The sequence below is a fragment of the Xiphophorus couchianus genome, chromosome 4 (genome assembly GCF_001444195.1).
Source record: "Xiphophorus couchianus chromosome 4, X_couchianus-1.0, whole genome shotgun sequence".
Classification (NCBI taxonomy): Eukaryota; Metazoa; Chordata; class Actinopteri; order Cyprinodontiformes; family Poeciliidae; genus Xiphophorus; species Xiphophorus couchianus.
Genome location: NC_040231.1, coordinates 11055104 through 11075259, shown reverse-complemented (window position 1 = coordinate 11075259; position 20156 = coordinate 11055104). Strand labels below are relative to the sequence as shown.

The following is a 20156-nucleotide window of genomic DNA, read 5'->3' as shown; positions in this document are numbered from 1 at the left end:
TCAATTTACCTTCATATTGTCTCTTTTTCATCTTTACTGCTCCTAAATCAAAAGTCTTCATGTCTATCTTTCCTATTTCTCCGATATGTTTCTCTAATCAATCCTCATATTTTTTCTGATGTTGAGTTTATTTTTTTTTATTTATTTATTTTTGGGGGTATTTCATGCTTCCTTAATGCTCTGTCTTTGCTGACTAACAACAAATCATACATCAAGTCAGAAGATGTTTGTAAATGAACAAATATCCAAACCTTTAAACCACAGACAGAACACAGTTCCATCCACTATTTGAAAATATAAAGATTATGTAAAAGCTGAACATATCTGTTCATCTAAACTATAGTCATGGACCAGCTATGAATCAAGGAAGCTGCCCGGAGGGCTTTGGTAACTATGGAGGAATTTTAGAAGGATATAGATATTTTTCAACGTGGCATTACATGAAATGTAATTTTAAAAATATTACTCCACCCTTTCAAATAGTTTTATTATCTTTCGAGAGACAACCGCGATCCTCTCCAATCAGGAAATTTAAACTTCCTGGCTGAAATAAATACATTTCAGCCAGGAAGTATCTGAAATGTATTCATACTTACGAAGAAGTATGCATTCATACTTCTTGTATGCATTCATACTTCTTCGTAAGTATGAATTTGGAATTAACATTATAAATCATATAAAAAAAATATATTATAGACAAGTTTTAAGAACAAAACCATTGCTGGAAGGTAGCCATGCTACATCTTATTTAAAGTTTGGCACAAGCCACGTGGGAAAAACTTCAAACATGGAAGAAAGTGCTCTAACCAAATGAGACAATAGTCAATTTAAATTCAAATAATCCATTTCCACTGAGAAACATGGTGTCATGCTGTGGGCATGCGGGGACAGAGAAGTGGGTCAAGGCTATTGAGATAATGAATAGAGCTAAAACATTGTAATTCTGAAAGAAAACCGGTTAATGGCTTCAAAAGATGTCCGTCTAAACATCAATTGAGAGCTACAGTAGAATGACTTGGATCAATACATACATATATTTTAGAATGTGAAATTGTGTTTTTGAAAACCTGCAGCTGAATTTGCTGCAGAAGGTGGTTCTGAAAAGTATTGACTAAAAGGGAATGGATGCCTCTGAACCACACCTTTTAGATTGTAATATGTTTTTATTTCACATCATTATTATGCAAAACTTTGGTGTTAATCCGTCCATATCCTGAAATGGATAGACCAACACTAATCTGTTATATAATATATTGAAGATTTTGTTTATTACAAGACACAATGTGACAACATTCTCAAGGTTAAGATACTTTAGCGAGAAACTGCTTTGTTTGGGTAAGAAGTCAAAATGCTCGTTAGATTTTTATTTGTTTCATGCCAAACGGAAACATTTTCAGAATCTGGATTTCTACTAAAGTAACACAGTGACTTTAGTAACTGTGTTACAAACTGTCTTCTTTTAATTCCTTGTATTACAAATTATGATTAAAGCATTTGGAAACCTTTTGAAGAGAGCTAAACATATGAGGAAAAAATGCAGAAAAACTGCAACTTGCCAATGCAACAAATCCTATTGTTAAAGATGGGCCATAAAGTGCTTGAAGTATTGTTCATAGTAGCTTTCTGGACAGTTGGGCTTTAGCTAACAAAGCGCCCATACCCTCATCCACAAAGCCAATTTTGCTTCACACACGTAGGCCATGCACACGCTCTCATGGCTTCTTCAAGAACACAAGAGAGGAGAGTAAATGGTTTTTCTGAAAGTGATTCCTACCTCCCTATTATTTATTCATGGGTCTGCTGGTCATTGCAACCTTGAGACTCGTGTGATAAATTCTATACAGGGGCACGGTGGAGAAAGCTGCAGCTGGGAAAAGTAGAGAGGCCAGGAGAAGACGTGGGGAAAGGAGAGGACTGGAGAGAGGGAGGCGAGTGCTGCGGTCTGGAATATGGGTTTGGATTTCCGTCCTTGAGGAAAGAGTGAAGGGCGATCGATAGTGAAGCTGAAAGTGAGGCTGATCGGGTGGCACCACGAGGCTGCACAGGCACTCAGCAGGAACACAGCTTAGACACAAACAAGGTCACTGCTGGACCCCCCCAAGCAGAAAGGAAGACAGAACTAAGAAGAGGCTTAGGGTGAAATCAAGATGCATCATAGTTCAAGAGATGGTTCTCAGAATGTGTTTGTGAATTCCTTTTAAACTTTCAAATGAAAGAAGAGAATTCATTAGCTTGTTTTTATTGTGCACTGGCCATAAAGGAAGGATGTCTTTGAGACCGAAGAAAGGAGCAAAAACAGGAGAAGAAAAGACATTTTGTCAACAACCTCTGGAACATCAGGCTTTTTGCAGATGTGTTTGAGAGAAGGAAAGCGCACATTGGTGTTCTTTATGTATTTGAAAGGCATGATACGAACAACAAAAACTGAGTAGAAACTGATAATCATTGATGTTCACTGCTGTGTTTTTTTGCTGACTATATTTAATATTTTAGCTCTTGCATTTGCAACGTTTTCAAAGAGCTACCTGTAATTGATGAGAGTTGGGGTTCAACGTAGGTCACCCAACATAGACACCAGTTAACCTCTGCCATGTTTTTGGATTATGGAGGACAGTAAGAGTAACAGGAGAGAAGTGACGCATAAATGGGAAAATAACTTCAAACTCCATGCAGAAAGACTCCAAGCTGGGATTCAAAATTAGGACCTTCTTGCTGTAAGGCAACAGTGCTACCAACTGCACCACTGTGCTTCCTCAATGAATATTTTAATTAATCTGAATAGCTTGCAAACTGTTAAAAATAAAGCAGTGTTTAAATTTTTTATACACTAAGAATGATCTGATGTTCCTAAAATAACAGATGACTTTCAGTCTTTTCAGCTTTACGTTTGTTTTAATAACTAAGAATTACTTTAAAGTCAGTACAAAAGTAGTTTTGCTATCATCTAAATTCAGGATAGACATGCGGGCAACTTGTTCCAGCTCAAAATGACAAATTGAGGAAAATCCAGCAGAGTTACTCATGGATGACTTACTGTTACAGATAATCCCCGAGTGACAGTGACAGTGAAAGGAGAAAGTAGACGTAACCAGAGAACTATACAGTTACACACCAAATAAGGTAGATTTCTCCAGAAAAAGAGATAAAGGTGATTCAATTATCGTCATATATTTGAATATTTGTCTCAAGAGTTCAGCAAAGTCACATTCTTATTTACATGCGGTGGCATTTATTTTGAACATCTTTACAATGTCTTAATTTGGTTCAGGAGGTGAAAAACCTTTCTCACTGCAATGTGAATCAACTATACTTGGCTGAAAACTGGTCAGGTTTGATCAAATGATCCAAGCAAACTTGACTTTAAATCTACGAAATTCTATATCTGGATTAGGTCTGTACACTGACATACTTGATTAAGTTCAGGAAAAGAATCTTGAAAACACAAAAAACTCTAAATATTTGAGATAATAACACGACTGTTATCCAGCTTTTTTTCTGCTCTCATTCTGCTCCAGTATTTAGCTAGTACAGTAAATTGATAAATGATCAAAACCTGCCCAAAAGGTTAAAAAAAAATTTAAAAACATGATCATAAATAACTTGGCTAGAAAAGTCAAGAAACGTAATATCTTCATCTTTAAATCTTTTTTAAAGTTGGTCCTATTAAACTGACTTCGCTCCTCAGTCTTTGAAATGCTTCCAATGGCAATCTGCATGGCTCATTATTGTACAGTATGCCTATTTAACAAAAGAACCAAGTTGTTTATCTGTCTGTGTTAAAGTGAAGATCAGCACCCTTGACAGCATGAGACCAAACAATGACCAAATCAAATTCATTTTCATCATAAAAACACTTCTGTGTGAGAGATGTCCCTGGTTGTTTGGTCCTATACAGCTTGTCTGTATATCTGAATGTCTCTGCAGTGTCTGCTGCCGTAGCAACACACTGTACTTGATTGAGTAACCCCTTACTAATGCTAAAGCTAATAAAAATATGTTCTGTATTGGTGTCTGAATGTATGTACTTGCAATATAAATGACAGAGAGAAAGGGAGCAGCCTTGCTGAATCGTCTAGACATGACTTTAAGGCATATTTTGCATGTTAGTCAGATATGTATTTTAACATCTCATATTAAAATACAGTTTTTTCTTGGCTCCTTATTTTCCTATTTATTTTAAAGAATCCTAATAATGTAAATGACAGCTATGTTTTTGCTTGTTTTCAAACGGAGTGGCCTTGTTATGGCATGTAGCTTCTTTCTACGTAACAAATGTGTTTACTGTGTTTTTCTAGAGTAATGCTTCAGCAATTACTAGTTCATAGTTTACTGTCAAACCATAGACATATAATTTAACAATAACTAGGTAAAGGCTTGAATAAAAAACCTGAAAATCCCAAAAGAATTAAAATGAATTTTTTTAAACTATTTTTATGGAACAGGTATACAGGGTTTTTTTTTTTCATTGACCTCTTTGTAGTTAGTCAGTGAATGGCTGCTGTTATTGTAATTTGAACACTACTAAGCCAGAAAATTCTTAACATAAGTTCCTAAGACAGGGAAGTTCATAAAAGCTCTGTTTTCAATAGCGGTAAAACACAGTTTCACAGTGAACTCTCTCTTACACACATGAAATGATTACCAACACAAATGATTCCTCTATCTTCTCATGTTGTGATTTTAATTAAGAAATTATAATTGGATACAGTCACTATAGACATATCAGAGTTGTGCACATATTGTATATGTACCAGAGACTAGCAATTTGCCACAGATTTCATGTTTATGAAATCCTCCTTGATGTCAGATAAGTGGAGAGGCTGTTTAAACCAGTGTCACATTTATTTCAATCCTTGTTTTAAACAAACAATATGGGGAAAAAAATACTACAGAACAAGCATTGCAGCAGGTAAACAGGATGTACATACTTTGATACAACTGAACTTCATAGAGAAATTAAAAGCCCAAGACTTTTTTTCTGGGTGAAAGTGTTGTTAATTCCGGGTACATGAAAAGACACAAGAGGAAGCACAGAAATTGGGTAACCGTAGAAATATGTTTCCTGTTTTTCATGTAATCTTTAACCTTCATTTACATTTCTAGGTAGGGCTTTTCTCTCATGGATAAACCTAGTTGTAATTTCTCTATGGTACGGCAGAAGGACCATGCAATGTCCTTCTGCCAAGCAATGACATCATCTGCTTGCACATAATTAAAGGCGAGTCGCAAGAGGTCCAATTTCACCATGCTAAGCCTTGCTTGTGCTAATCATCCAGTGCTCATTACAACTAACTTGCAGTCCTCCAACATGGGCAGATTGTGTATGGTAGCAGCTGACACTGCAGCTCGTGACTGTCTGCTTGGAAAAGAGAGCCGTGTGGATTTGCTGATGCTGTCTGTCGCTGTGTTCTCTGCTCTGACTCAAACCTTGGTCAACCACAAATTAAGAAAATCCTCAAATTAGATCTGTTTGAAATTCTCTCTCGCTTAGTGAAATGCATGTATTTAAAAAAATATATTTTTTCTTTATGTATTGTGGTTTTTGATGGTTTATATTTTATCTTTTTGTTTTAGCTAGAAAATTGCTCTTATTGATAATGTGTAATCTACTTCAGTTTCTGTAATTTTATTACTGCCTCAGTCAAAACGTCTGATAAAAGCATTCATTTTGTCTGAGAGATGGGGGGGTGTTCAATATCAATGAGTCCCTTATTATTTATTTTTTTCCTGTGAAATCTCTCTACGCCATGGATTGATATAATGTATTTCATAGGGAGATTTATACAGAAAACGCATTAATACCTGCAGATCATATATTGAAAATGACGTCTTAGTGACATTATGGCTAAAAATTCATCTAAGCACATTTTTCTTACCTGTCAGTTCTTTTCTCACTCTTCATCACTCTCTCAATTCTATATTGTTTGGCTTCTTAACTTTAATACCTCTCTTATATTATTCTGTTTTCAACATTTATGTCTTTCCTGTGGTTTTCTTTAGTTCCCTTTTCTGTCTTTTGTGCTTCCTACCACCTTCTGCCTTTCTCTGAAGTTTGTACCGAATTTTCTTCTCTACTACAATTTTTTTTCCCTGTCAAGAAAAAAAAAAGCTCACATCCTTATGTGCAATGCATTGAAAAATAACCATATAAGCTGTGATGCTTGAAATAGTTTTGGTTAACTACTCTCCTCACTTATTTTTAAAGCATCGAGTTTTGCGTTTCACTCCGATACCCAGTTTTCTCACTCCCTCACTGCTTTCAAGTGACAGATAATTAAAACAGATATTTCAGTGCTGCAATGCTTTTTGTCTCACAGTATACTGCATGTCATCTTCACATTGTCACATTAAGTATTTTATTGTATTCTTTGTTTGAAAAGTAAGACAGCACTGATTACATCAGAGTATTTATCACTTTGAGCTGCCATCATCAGCCTGCAGGATTCAGCTATTTTGTCACTTTTGTTGTGATTTCTGCTTATTTCTTCCGTTGCTCCTGCACATTTCTGCTTAGATCTTGTGCTTCTTGCGTTGTGCATGCATTTGTGTTTATCCTAGGGCAGCCATGTGTGTTCGTGGGTCTGCATCCATGCCAAGTAGTATTCCCCAATAACAGGATTACCATCTTAAGACTTTTCATGGCAAGTGAGCCAGCTGGATGGATATAGCACTGTAGTGTAAACTCCACTGGCGTTACATCAAGAAAAGAGTTAGTAAAATTATATAAGGCAGCTCCAGCCAGCTCTGTGTGAGTTTCTGGGAGGGAGTATAAAGGATTCAGAGATGCTTAACATCCCTGAAAGCAGCTGTGGTCTAGAGAAGGGGAACCCTTGAAAGCGAGGAATTGCTTACAGTGCTGTCAACGCAGTAAGGATTTAACTCTTATGAAATTATTTTCTTCTACAGTTATGCTTTAGACTTTATTTAATTGTAAAACTGAACGATGCAGCTTTCCCAAGTAGACGGCTAAGATAAATGAACGTTTACAACCAGCAGCTAAATTGTAACGATTATGCACAGGAAAGATGCAAATTATTCTGGAATATAATAAAGCTGTCAAAATTGTCCTAATGGTTGTGAGGCAATTGTGCTCTACTACAGTTCCTAAACTTGGATAAAAGTTTAGATAGACAGTAATAGGCCTGCCTCTGACATACATTAATGAGTTGCAAAACTTGACTTGAAGTCCATGTACTCTAAGATAGTTCTGGGCTTTTTTTTTATAACCACTACAAAAATATAAAAGGCCCTCAAAGTCGCATGCAATTCCATCCATTGGAGAGACATAGAAGGCCATTATGCTAAAATGAGTGTTTTGTTTTCTTGATCCAGCTCACTTGAAGTAAGGATAACTAGCAAAACAAGCCTTGATTGCTCGAGTCAGCAACAACCCAATGGAAAAGAGTATACCTCTTTTATTTCTAAAAAGAATTTGATTACGTTGATTATTCACAGGATGCATTACTGATATACATTTTGCTTGTTGAACAGGTGTCACTGCTGCTTTATGTGTCCCACAAGAATCCTTTTCAGACAAAAAAAACAATCAATTTAAAACATGCTTTTTTGTAACAAAGTGCCAAAACTGAAGTCTTTTCTTTATTTCCAGGTAGCTTTTGAATCAAATTAATTTCTCTCTGTAGAAAAAAACTAAACCACTAAATCATCTTCAGGTAACATGGTACTTCCAGTTTTAGTGTTGGTGTGTCGATGGTTTTCAGTCTTAACTGCAGGTCAAAAGGACCTGACAGGCACTGCACTGTGGAATCCTATTGATCCTATGTTCTGTGTCACTCTTTAGTCTGAAAGTCTCAGAGATAGATTTGATTGGCCATTGAAAGTGTGTGGGGGGGTGTGAGAGAGAGAGAAAGATAGAAAGAGGGAGTCAAAGAGGGAGCAAAAAGGAGGAGGAATATGGCAAAGTAGATGATGTAAAAAAAATAATCAGACTTGTAGAAGAATATTAGGAAGCAGGGTTGGAGAGAGAGAATGATAAAACCTAGATAGACTAAATAACATGGAAGAAATTACTAGGAAGAAAAAAAAAGTAGTACCATTCCTATACCCCTACCTCCTGGTATTATTTTAATTCCATCTTAATCTTCATTCCTCTTTGATTCCTTGTCAATGGCTTGAAGTGGCAAAAAGGAAATGTGGTGTTTTAGTTTGCATTATACTAATGTAAAAGATCAGATATCTCTTATTTCATTTATTTTACAAATAGTTAAGACTTGTTGTTCCTGGGGATTTTCCGGTGTATGAGCTTTAAGAGAACGGGAAAAGCTTCTCAAATAAAAACATAGCCTGGGGTGAAATATGGAAACATCTCTGGTTTGATTTTAAACAAAGTTTTGAACCAGTATACCAGAGCCAGCGCCGATGGGTGTGTAGGGAAGTTGTCTGCTTCTATTTCTTCTCATGCAGACTGAGAGACTGTGAGAATTCAGCCAATGTACACAAACAACTCAGTAAATTAAAATATCCCTTCCAGTTAAGCTCGTTTCTCATATTAGTCTTATCTTTTCCAAACTTCAAGCTGTCAAACAGGTTTAAAACATACTTTCTATTAAGCCTACATTTCTTTATAAATTTGTTTTTATTGGTCTGATGTGTTTTTCTATTCTATGACATTACATGTGTTTTCATTAGCTTCAAGTGGGAAAATGTAATCATAACTAACAGAAATCAAAGGCTTGAAAATATGTGTAATTAATCCATAATGTACTATACTTAGTAAATTAAGTTACTGAAATACATTTTAGCAACTTTTCAACAATATTTAAACGTATTGAGATGCATATGTGAAGTAATTTAAGGCATTCTTTTACTAAACTAAGAACTCAAAGTCTTGAAAGAGAAACCCAAATCTCAAACACTCATTGGTTAAAGGTTGCTATAAGCCAAATACAGCCCAGCTAAATGTTTAGAAAAAAAGAAGCCCAAAGTCTGAAAAATTTGAAAAGGAGAAGCATACGATGGAAAAAAAAGAACCTTCTGCAATAAAGGAAGCTGAGATTAAAGAAGCAGCAAAGAAATAGAAATCAATAAAATAAACACGGGGTTTAACAGAAACAACTCTTCCTAACATTGGTTCTTTCATTCTTTCTTCTTGTCATTTCCTTCTTAATGCAGAGGATTTGAAAGGGCTTTTCAAATATAAGTGTTCAAACTTACAATAACATACTGATTAACCTTTCTGTAAAGCTGAACAAAGTTAAAAGATGACTCTTTTATTCAAAGCAAACACACCAATGTTTAACGACATAAAGATGAGCCTTAAGGCCCCCCCATACTCGGGCGTACTGTACCATGAATCGCGCAGACGGTTGGGTCTTCATACTCGAGTGTACTGATTACCTAAAATGCTCTCGTGACAAATTCCTTTAATGCAAATAATCCTAATGAGAACTAGCAAGTTTATTTGGGCGCCTAGCTCTGTTTCTTCTCCATCTGGGAAGCCTTAACTCACCTCTCAGTGCGGGACAGAGAATGGCAGTCACATGTCGATTCATCCGTTGCCCAGAGCCAGCGCAGCATCCTACTGCGGGCAGAGGAGCAGCAGGAGGCTGCGCTGGCTTTAACTGTATCAGGGATCCATTCAATAAGCTTTGAATGTATGTTCCAAAAGCACAATTGTGATCGGTGTAATAATTTGTGCTGCAATCGAAAATGAGCACATACCCGATCATCCTTTCCTTGCCGTTGTTCGAGGAAAAAAAAAAAGTCAGACTCAACTTATTGGACCACCTCTCTGTTAATTTTGTAATTCACCATGTCAATGTTTGCGTGAATATATAAAGTCTGTTGCTGTTAAGCATTTTCTCTTACGTGTCTATCACGTCCCTGTGACAGCTTTATGTTGACTGTTATCATATTGATGTCAACTTTGACACAACATGAACTCATAAAAAGCCTTATTCCCAACCTTATCAGCCAGGTGTCACATGAAAACCAGTTTGATGTGAACACTGTTTCCACCGGGTAGTTTAATGTGTGACACCAAGTACGCGTAGCGATCATAAAAATCTATCTTTGCACAGACATGTCCGACGGACATCCGCTTCAAGTCCGCGGACTGAAGTGCGCCCGAGTATGTTGGGGCGTTTAGCAATGATGAGCTTAAAAGAAGATGTATTTTCAGTTAAAGTCAGTTCATCTCTGGTTATTTACTTAGAGACAATTAACTAATTTCAGTACAGGATACCTTATAGGAAAAACTGTTATATAGAAAAACATTTTATATATTTAATATAAAATGGAGCATTTAATTTAACTTAAAGATCTTTAAATTTGATTCTGGACTTTATTGAAAGTTAAAAAACCAGAGCTAATATTAATATCTACATCAAGAACACTCTCTCAAATCTAATAAAATTAACTACTTTATTAGTGATAACTGATGAACCCGGATGACCTGTGAGAGTTGGTATAACTATCCATTAATTTTTATAATGCAGAAATACAAAACAGTAAAGTGTTGTTCTGCAGCACCATGCTCTCCCCACACTTTGCACTTTTACATTTACTGGATTTGTCATTTTATTTTGCAGTCTTTTCTGGTATTTCCTTAGCATTGCTATCATTTTGCTACATTTTACAATGAGCAACATTATAGTCAGTGTGAAATTATCCAAAGAGCTCACAGATAAAATTATGATGAACAATGTAAGTATCTAGGACTCATAAATTAACTATGACAACATCAAGTACTGAGAGATGAAAACAATTATTATGTGGTGACATTTTCAGTGGTATACTTCTCAATCAATCAACTTTTAAGGTCTAGTTTTGTCCCTCTTTTTAAACTGACACCAACCACTGACCTCATTCTCTGTAGTTTTCGTCTGTGCAAAACAACTTAATTCTCCCCAAGCCAGGTCTCACAAACTCAGGAGCTGGAGTGTGTGGTGCCAACTCCCAGCATTTGTTTTACATTCATTATTTCAGTTCAAATCATGTTTTAATCTGTTAGGCTGTACACAACAGGTTGTATTTTAACTGCTACAAGAAGTCATAGCTACATTGTAGCCCACCAGGTTTTCTGTCAGATCGTTTGTCACTGAGTAATTAATCAGCAGCAAACTGGCGTAAAGTGAGTGATGAATAGTTTTGAATCCCTGAAGGCGAAGAAAACATTGAGGTGAATGTGTCAACAAAAGTTTACTGGATAAACGTCAGATTGTTCTACCTTGAATATAAGCAGTGAGAACATTTCCCACACTGCCGGATAGTTTAACCTGTAATATTTTTAGTCGTTGCCGATTTTCAGATTTAATATTGAGATTGCTTTATTGACAAAGTTTGTACTAAATTGTAAGGAAATGGCTGCGGCTCAAGCAGACCAGCAAAGGACCGGTCCAAATTGGAAATAATTGGAAGCCACCAGGCAAAACTTGGCTTCTCCAAAGACCAACAGTCAGATTATATCATCTTGCATTTTATTCTAGAAAGGAAAGCACTATGCTGCAGTTGTTTTCCCCTATTTTTACAGTAGTAGTGAGAGGTCAAGGGCTTTTTGACATTATGTTTGAGGCAGTGGCCTAAAGACCACAGATGGCTAAGAGATGTCTTTATCTCTGATGGTTGGACAAAGCAATTTTCTTTTAAAGGCTTGGAAAGCAGTACTACAGATTCTTTTGAAGCAAAAGAAGGTGATTTTAGCTACTCTTTCAATGTTTTATTCTTCAGTCTAGCTTGTCATTTTGTTTTATCTGTGCAAAGTTTTGGGCTTTTATGCGTTGCTGCCTTTTGGCCAGGTCCTCCTTTTTAAAGAGATTTTTAGTCTCAATGGGATTTTATCTCGGTTAAAGAAATTCAAAAATAAATGTTAAAAAATAAGTAATGAAAGCCGAAATGTCATAAATTTGCTAATGAACAAAAAAAAAGCCTACTACCCTTTAATGGTTTGTTTTCAACAATAGTTTGATTCATGATGTTATCGTGTCATGAGCCTTAGTGCTTGAGTGAAGCAGACTGTATAAAACTGGGGCATTTGACATCATCTGTGTAAGAGTTGTGCCAGAAAATAAAGCTGAGACTCAGATTATCGGACAGACTTGCATTCAAAATCGTTACGTCCTACCAGAGAACTGCATTTGTTTTTTGTTGTTTTTATTTTCTTTTGTAGGATTAAGAATGAGCAATATGGTCTTAATGTTTTATCTCAATATCTTAAACAATGAATGTGAAAATTTACTAAGAATTTATCAAAACTTCAAAATAGTCTTTTGGCCATACAAACACTGCTGCAAAGTAAAATATACTATGTCATTGTAAGTGTCATCCTTAGTAACAATAGATGATATGATGACTGCCATCCCAATACATTGGATGAAGATGTTTTTTAATCTATTACTTTTTTCCCATTACAAATGAGTTGGAGGAACATGAGGACAACTTGCCTTTGTCTCCACATTTCCAGCAAAAGTAGTTCAGGTGTTTTTTGACACATTTTTAACTTGATGGGAATTGATGTTTTATTGCTGCATTGTGAAATAAATCAAATTTCCCAGAGTTGGAGATACACTGAGCCACTCGGGACTTTTGACTTGTTAAGTCAAATTAAATACCAGAAATTCACCATACGTTCCTTAACAACTTCTCAAAAAACACTTCTGCCTTGCTTAAACTGCCAAAAGAGTCTGATCTTAGCCTAAGATATGAAGACATGCATTTCTTTGATAAATATTGACTTGGCATTGTGGGCTTGAACATGAAAACTTCAAAGACTCAGCTGACTCACCAACACCTTGTGAAATCTGATGACGTATTTTAAAATTACTGCTTTGCCCGATTACAGAAGGTTATTAGATTCTGTCTCAGTCTATATTCCTGGACACAATTCAGTGGTTAACATGCCAATATTTATGGTTCTAATGGTTCAGAAAGTGCAATACACAGTTTATAAACACATTCAGTGTAAAATGGAATTATTACTTATGACTACAGCAAAGCACATTACCACTAATGGAAAATTTACAAGCCCATTTCTTTGTGGCCAGCTTCATTGTGCATTCCTTAATAACCACATATTAAACACACCCTAATAGCCCATCCACTTCCCATGTAAAGACCATGGACTGCTTTCCTCTTTTCTCCTGCAATGCTTCTCTTCCATCTTCATTTTCTGTTCCCATGTAGAAACAGACAGCATGTCTCCCCACAGCTGAATACAGAAACAGTACAGAAAACCTTCTACATTTTATGTCAAGCTGCATCTCAGGGGACACCTTTGCTCCGCTTCACTTTACACCTCAAACTAGACGTAAATAAAATATCATCACAAAAGTCTCTGACACAACAAAGTCCCTTAATCTTGCAGCATGGTTTTAGAACAGTCTAGAGAGGGATGAGTTTGTTTTTCATGTGTAAATCGGTGGACACAAGATTTGATGAAAAGCGAGTGTTTGGCTTTCTCCTACTTTGTAAAGAAATAAAAGGAAAATGGGAAAGAAAAGCACCCAGACAGGCAGAGGATGAGGGAGAAAAAGGGCTGAAAGAGATAACCAGAACAATCCGTCAGGACCTTAGCAGAAAAAAAAGAGACTGCAGCCTCACTCATCCATTGAAGGAAGGAAAAGGTGTAAAGGGAGAGTGAAGGAGGTCAGAGAAAGAGAGCGCAGGTGATGGTATTATGCTGCTTGTGTCACAGCCAGATAAAGGCTCCTCTGCCGCCTGGCTGTCATCTGCATTGCACACAATATCCCCTTTATTCACAATATCACCCTTTTCTATTTTGCTTCATCTGCCACCCTGGTGGAGCAACTCCCAATGTGCTTCACTTTTTCTCTTCCCATCACACCGCTGCCAGCAATACTGCATACATCATTCCCTATCATTCTCTGTTCTACTCTCTCTTATGCTCCAAAGAAAACTGTATGGTGCTGCCCTTTTTTCCTCACGCAAATATCAAGAGTATTCCTGCTTTTCTTCCCCTTATTCTTTCTACTCACGTGCCGTCTCCTTATCAAACATAGTTTTTAGTAGAATACTAGTATTTCTGCCACACGTGTTGCTTTTATTTTCTACTGTAATATGGCAAGTGCAGCAGGTCACTGTGATTTTAAGCTCAACATGCCCTGTTTTTAGTAGGGTGGTCGCCTCTTAGGTCTGTTTTCAACCAATTCCACAAATTTGAGCACAAACAGTATTATAAGCAATGTGTACACCTTTCAACTTGTGCTTTTAAGGTTGATTTGCTTAACATCCGTAAAGAAAATTACTGCCCAAAAGGAACTACTTGTTCCCAGATAACTGAGTATATTTTATTCTGACCTGGTGGACACTATTGAGGAAATGCTGAGGTTATGTTTGCAAGATAGGAAAAAAAAAACACCTTTTGACTTAAATCCCCTATCAGACCATACTTTCAATCCATGAAAATCACCTACATTCATGATTATTCTTGTGATCATCAAAATGATTCTGAGTAGTAATGGGAGTTGAAGTTGACCTATCCCTACTATGCATCATGACCAAAACCGTGATGTGATGTAAGGCTTGCATGGGTACAAAGCAAAGACAGAAGCAGCAGTGTGTGCTCATGCAAGAACAGTACACCATGATCTCTTAGTGTTTGTCTAATAAAAGAAGAAGAGCACTTTGTGGTTGTGTGTTACTAAGAAAGCAATAACATAAAAATTCTTATTGAGCACTGGTGATGTGAGCATCTTGGAAACACACACAAGATATAACACAAATCATTCAAAATCAGCCAAAAAACAGTACTGGCATTTAGTTGCTATTTATTTATGGGTTGTTTTTTTTTGGATGTTTGCTCCAAAAAGTAACATTTGCCCTTAAACATGATTAAATTTCTCACAGCTGTGCTACAGACCCTCTGGGACAGTAATTTCCACAATGAACCAGAACTGTCTTAAATTTCCTGAGAATCCCATACCAGGATTCTGCTTTCAGATTTTTATTTTTTTGTTAATTATCTTGGTTCAAATATATATATATAGTATCCCTTATTATTTAAAATGTGGCTATAAAATATTAGATTTCCTATGTTTGAATGGCACATAACCTAGTAGTTTTATGTTAGTTAAAGAACTCCATCTTCTGCCTGATTTTCCAGTACCATCAAGCCACATTTTAGTCAAGTATCTCATGAAACCTTAGCTGATTATTTTTTGGGGTTTTTTGTCATTGTTTTTTTTACACTTTCCAATACAATTCTTACATTGGTTCTTCCTCAGTGAGTAAAAGAGTGAGACATTGTGTCACATGAAAAACATGTGGGATAATTGCAGTCATGATTGTTATAAAAATAAATTTTCTTGACCAGAAAAACTATTGACATTCTTTACTCAGATGAGGAGTTGTTTCATTTCTCCCTCCCAAGGTCCTTATTATTTAATCGTTTCATTAGAATTCAGTCAAAACTTTCAGTCGTGTTTCTAATCTCCCTTCATGGTTAGCTGCAAAAACTGTCAACCATTTGCAAAATTGTCATTAATGTTTTATTTCTTGAATAGACAGGCTTAATAAATGCTCATTACACATGTTAGTATGCTTCCTTTCTGTGTTTCTCACAAAAGTCTTTGCTACATACACATGCATGCATTCTAGCTGAAGTCACTAAACCATGAAGAGACACGGTGCAGTTCATTGCTCACCTTGGCTGGCTGGATCAATGGCGGTGTGCCTCCTCCAAATCCCTCCCACAAACAGACCTGAATAAACAGACACAGAGCATTTACACAGGCACTGATAATCCGCTAATCCATATAACCTGCTTTCTAATCAACACACACCCCCTCTCCCCATGCCCATCCCCTAACACACACACTCCAACACATCCCTGCACTCCGGAGTGAATATGTACACTGATACTGTGTACATATAGGAACACAAGCAGACAAGTGTTCATATAAGCAGGAAACGCACACTTCTACACACTAATGTTTGCATGCACAGAGGCACACACAACTGACTTTTCCCTATTATCCTCTCTGACCTCCTCTGAGGGGTATGGTTGATAGTCCCATGGAGGTTGATAACAGACAGAAGGGTTAATAGGGATTAATGGACTGCACACACACAGTTGTGTAGACACACACACAAGAGAGAATTCCTGCACTGATGAGTTTACAGGCTTTTATACATCTTTGAAGTGTGTGTGTAAGTATGTGTGAGGATGAGTTTGTGCAGTTGATTATTCGAAGGAACTTATCATGTAGCTGTCTGCTGCACGCTGTTCCCACTGCTTGATGAGATAATTGAAGCGTGAAAAATCCGTATAGAGAATGTCAAAACTCCTAATGGGCCGAAAGGCATGGACACCCTGATCACAGCGCTTAGTGTCATACAGATCAGATAGATTTTATCACTAGAAGGCGCATAGCCCCATTTATAAACTTTTATCCATTTGCCAATTTAATGACCTGTTTAGGGATCACTCGACTATCTAACTGTCTGTCTCAGTGTATTTACTCTTTAACAGTTTGCCATCTAATTATTCCGTCGTGAACAAGCTTTTTAACAGCTCATAAGTACATTTATGCATGATTTATTACAGAAAATCCAGGGTGGCAATTATCTTTAATTTGAATTATCAAGCATGTGCCATGTTATCGTAGAACCCTGCACTGGTGTCCTCCAAAAAAAAGAGAGCTTAGGCATTAGCTGCAAACCTACTTTTAAATATGACATATTTTTAATCATCGCTTTTCATTGACCCAAAGTGAAGACTGTCAACCTGCAGATAGGGTTTTGGGTTTGTAGTTAATTTAGTTTTATCTTGGTTTTTGTATTTAGTCATTCCTTTACTCCAATCTTTCTATAAGTCCTTAAAGTCTATCTGCACCTAGGACACAGTGTGAAAAATTCAGACAACACAAAGTTTGAGAACACCTATTTCATTCTTTTTCCTACTAATTTCAGTTTGGCTAACTCTTTCCTTTGGTACCTTCTATTTTTTACTCATCATCATTTCTTAGGATTTGTCCTGCAGGTACAAGGTCCAATGTTTTCCTGTCCAACTTCAACTTTGTTTTATGTAATATTGGCTTCATCCACTTCCTCCTTGATTCAATCAAGTCACCTCATCTAATTTCAACTACCCCTACATTTAGATCTATGTCCCCCATGTCCCTTTTTCGACCCTTCTTTGAAGTTTTTTCCCTACTCATCAGCAAAGCAACCTTTCTGTGTCTTTTTCCATTTTGTACTTGGCAGTCATTTCATCTGGAATACTGTAGTTTTATGTTGTGAACATCCTGCTTATGTTGCACTTTTTATATTTGTGCAATAAGCTGGATTTTGGCCTCTCTCTGTTTGTACTTAGGTAGCCCCTCAAGCACCATTTGTTGTTTTTTGACACCAGCTAGGAGACAGATTTTTAAAGCAAAACAGAATAAAAAACTGGAAGGTTTGGACTAGCTGATCACTATTACCTTGCAATTACAGAGAAGATTATTTTGCAAACATTGGACAGATTTTTACCTTACAAATGATCAAATGAGCTTTCCATAGTTTGAAAACGATAAAATCAAAAAAAATAAATAAACAAAACTTCCAGCATTTTGAAGACACATCTGCTCTGCACGTATAGTGGTCTCAAATGTGAAACGGAATAGGCCCGATGGGACTTTAAACCCCAACTCTCCCAGACAAACATCTTTTGTCCTTACCCCACTGCTTCCTACTTCCTTCTGCAGACTTTACGACTTGTTACAAAGCAGCATTTGCTCCCAGGGTCAACGATAGCAGGTGTTAAATCACAGCATCACAGAGGACACCTTGTATGGTATCTCCGAGATTCTGCCAGCTGTGACAAAATGGCTCAATTTGATGCTCTTAGAATGAGAGGTTGGCTTGACAAAAGCAAAAGGGCTTACATACAGGCTCGCTTGGCAGGCAGTCCACACAAGGGAGGACGCACACTGTCACAGACGCAGTTTGAAGGAAGACGATTGTGAAACCACCAATATATGATCAGATGTATTTGATGTTGCATCTATAATTATTGATGGGGTTTTTTCAACCAGCTTCTTTTTTTAAGTTGTCATTAGACTGTAGCGACGTTACTCTACTTGTTATGGTTTTGATAATGGTGAAATGTTATTCATGATATAATTTGAATCAGACTTAAATGATTTTATCCTTCAAACTATGTCTCTCTCTCTAGCAACATGTCTGTTCTCTCAATGTCGTCTCCCCTTCCCCTCTCTGTTCAGGTGCGGTGGACAAAGACGGCAGGCAGCGCTTCAGACAAGTTTCAGGAAACATCCATCTACAATGAGACACTGCGCATCGAGAACATCCAGCGGGTGCAGGGGGGCCGCTACTACTGCAAGGCCGACAACGGGGTGGGGGTGGCTGCCATCAAGTCCATCCGCGTAGATGTGCAGTGTAAGTGGGCAGGGAGAAAAGAGGAAAAGAGAACACTCCTTCCTCTTTTAGACCACAGCAGACTCACTGCAGCCATTCCCACGTTAGAGAAGGTCGAGATGGGCAGAGATGGAAAGATAGCAGGAGGAAAGATGAAAGACTGATTGGATGGATGATGAGATTTCAGGTGGGAATGGTTTCCAAGAGTATCTGATGAATTACGGTTGAGAGGATGAAAAACATGCTAGGAGGATTAAGAGAGGAGGGTGGGTAGATCAAATTAAGCTGAATCAGAAAATTCTGTAAAACAAAAAGGTTCTATGCATTAAAAACGGTGTTTTATGTTCCTAAATATTTTATATATATATATCTGTTTTTCTGTGTAATAATGAGCAAAAACAAAAAGTAAGGCTTAAATTCCTCTAAAAGCTTGTCCTTACATTCAGTAGCACATAATATTCCAAAATTAAACACTAAAGTAATTCACACAATTTTTTAAAGAAATTAAAGCAGAAGGAAATAGTTGGCTGCAAAAAAAGCATTTCATTCCTTATTGCTTTGGAAAATATTTTCAAAATAGAAAAGAAAATAGTTGAAATATAGAATCAGCAGATCCAACAACAGGCTGTTGTTGGATCTGTCGGTTTTTTGTTACTCTACTATACTTACCAGTAAATTATTTGAGAAATAGAAATAGATTTTCAACCAGAAATTGTGACTGATCTAATTAATGATGTTGAAGGCCTACAATTTTGAATATATTCCAATTTTTCCAAATGATCTACTTCACCAATACAAGCCAAGAGAAACAAAATACATCTTTCATCAGATACTTTTGGGAAAAAAGTGAAGCCTGTGGGACCTAAAGTGAGTTTTATAACAGTTAGTCCAGGTGGCACGGGCTCTCTAACTCAATGTTTCTTAGCCAATTTCTGTCCTAAATGAATGGGAGAGAGAGACAACAATGAACCATTTGATTTGCCAGTGGCTTGAACTGAAACACTCTGTGTCAAATATCTTCACAGCCAAATTTAAATTTAGAATGGAAATCAACAATCGGATAATAATTTACAAATAGCTTCCCGTTTTCAGCTCCTCTCTGACTTGGTTTTTTGTTCTGGAGGTCTACATCGACCCTGTTGTTTATGAAACAAAGGGTACCAGATTTAATGGCAAAGCTCTGTTATACTGCACAGTAAATTTTCAGGATGCAACTCTACTTGAAGGATTTTACTCTGCTAGCTTGCTACTCTGAGACTCACAGCATTTTCAAAATGTCTAATTAAAACTAAGTAAACTGCTGAAATAAAGGAAGCTATAACATGATTTACAGGTCTCTTTTAATTATCCGGTAGTCAAGTAAATTTTTTTTATGCTTAAAGGAGGACAGAGTCATCATCCTGTCATTTATCAAAAAGAGAAAACTCCATCAAGGATCACCTCTTCTGTTCTGGTAGTTGGCCAGCAAATCAAGCAGCTTTCACATTGTTCAATATGTGACAGCTGGGAAGCGGCATTGTGTTGTAGGGGTCCCGTGCTGCTGCTTGTTTCACTGCCCCACTGTCCCAGTGAGTCAGGGGCCAGGTCAGGGTCAAAGGTTGTTTAACACAACACTCTGAATCCTTTGCTGATTCAATCACCTTAATGGTGGATTTATAGACTCATAGAAAAACATCCATTTTACCGAGGGCATTGGAAAATTTAACACCAATTACTTTCTTGTCACTGAACTCATTTTGTTAGCTTTGGGTAAGGTGCAATGCAAAGGAGTGAACTATTTCACATGCACCACAGGAACACACACAAACACACGCACACAC

General features: G+C 37.0%; 1 protein-coding gene across 2 annotated transcripts in view; it reads left to right on the top strand.

The window, feature by feature from the left end:
* The window catches only part of mdga1 (MAM domain containing glycosylphosphatidylinositol anchor 1), a 188430-nt gene that overhangs the window by 63506 nt on the left and 104768 nt on the right, over positions 1-20156 (top strand). For both annotated transcript variants that reach the window (XM_028015734.1, XM_028015733.1), the window contains exon 4: positions 18183-18357. In XM_028015734.1, coding sequence (XP_027871535.1) covers positions 18183-18357 — 175 coding nt within the window. The remainder of the gene's footprint in view (positions 1-18182; positions 18358-20156) is intronic.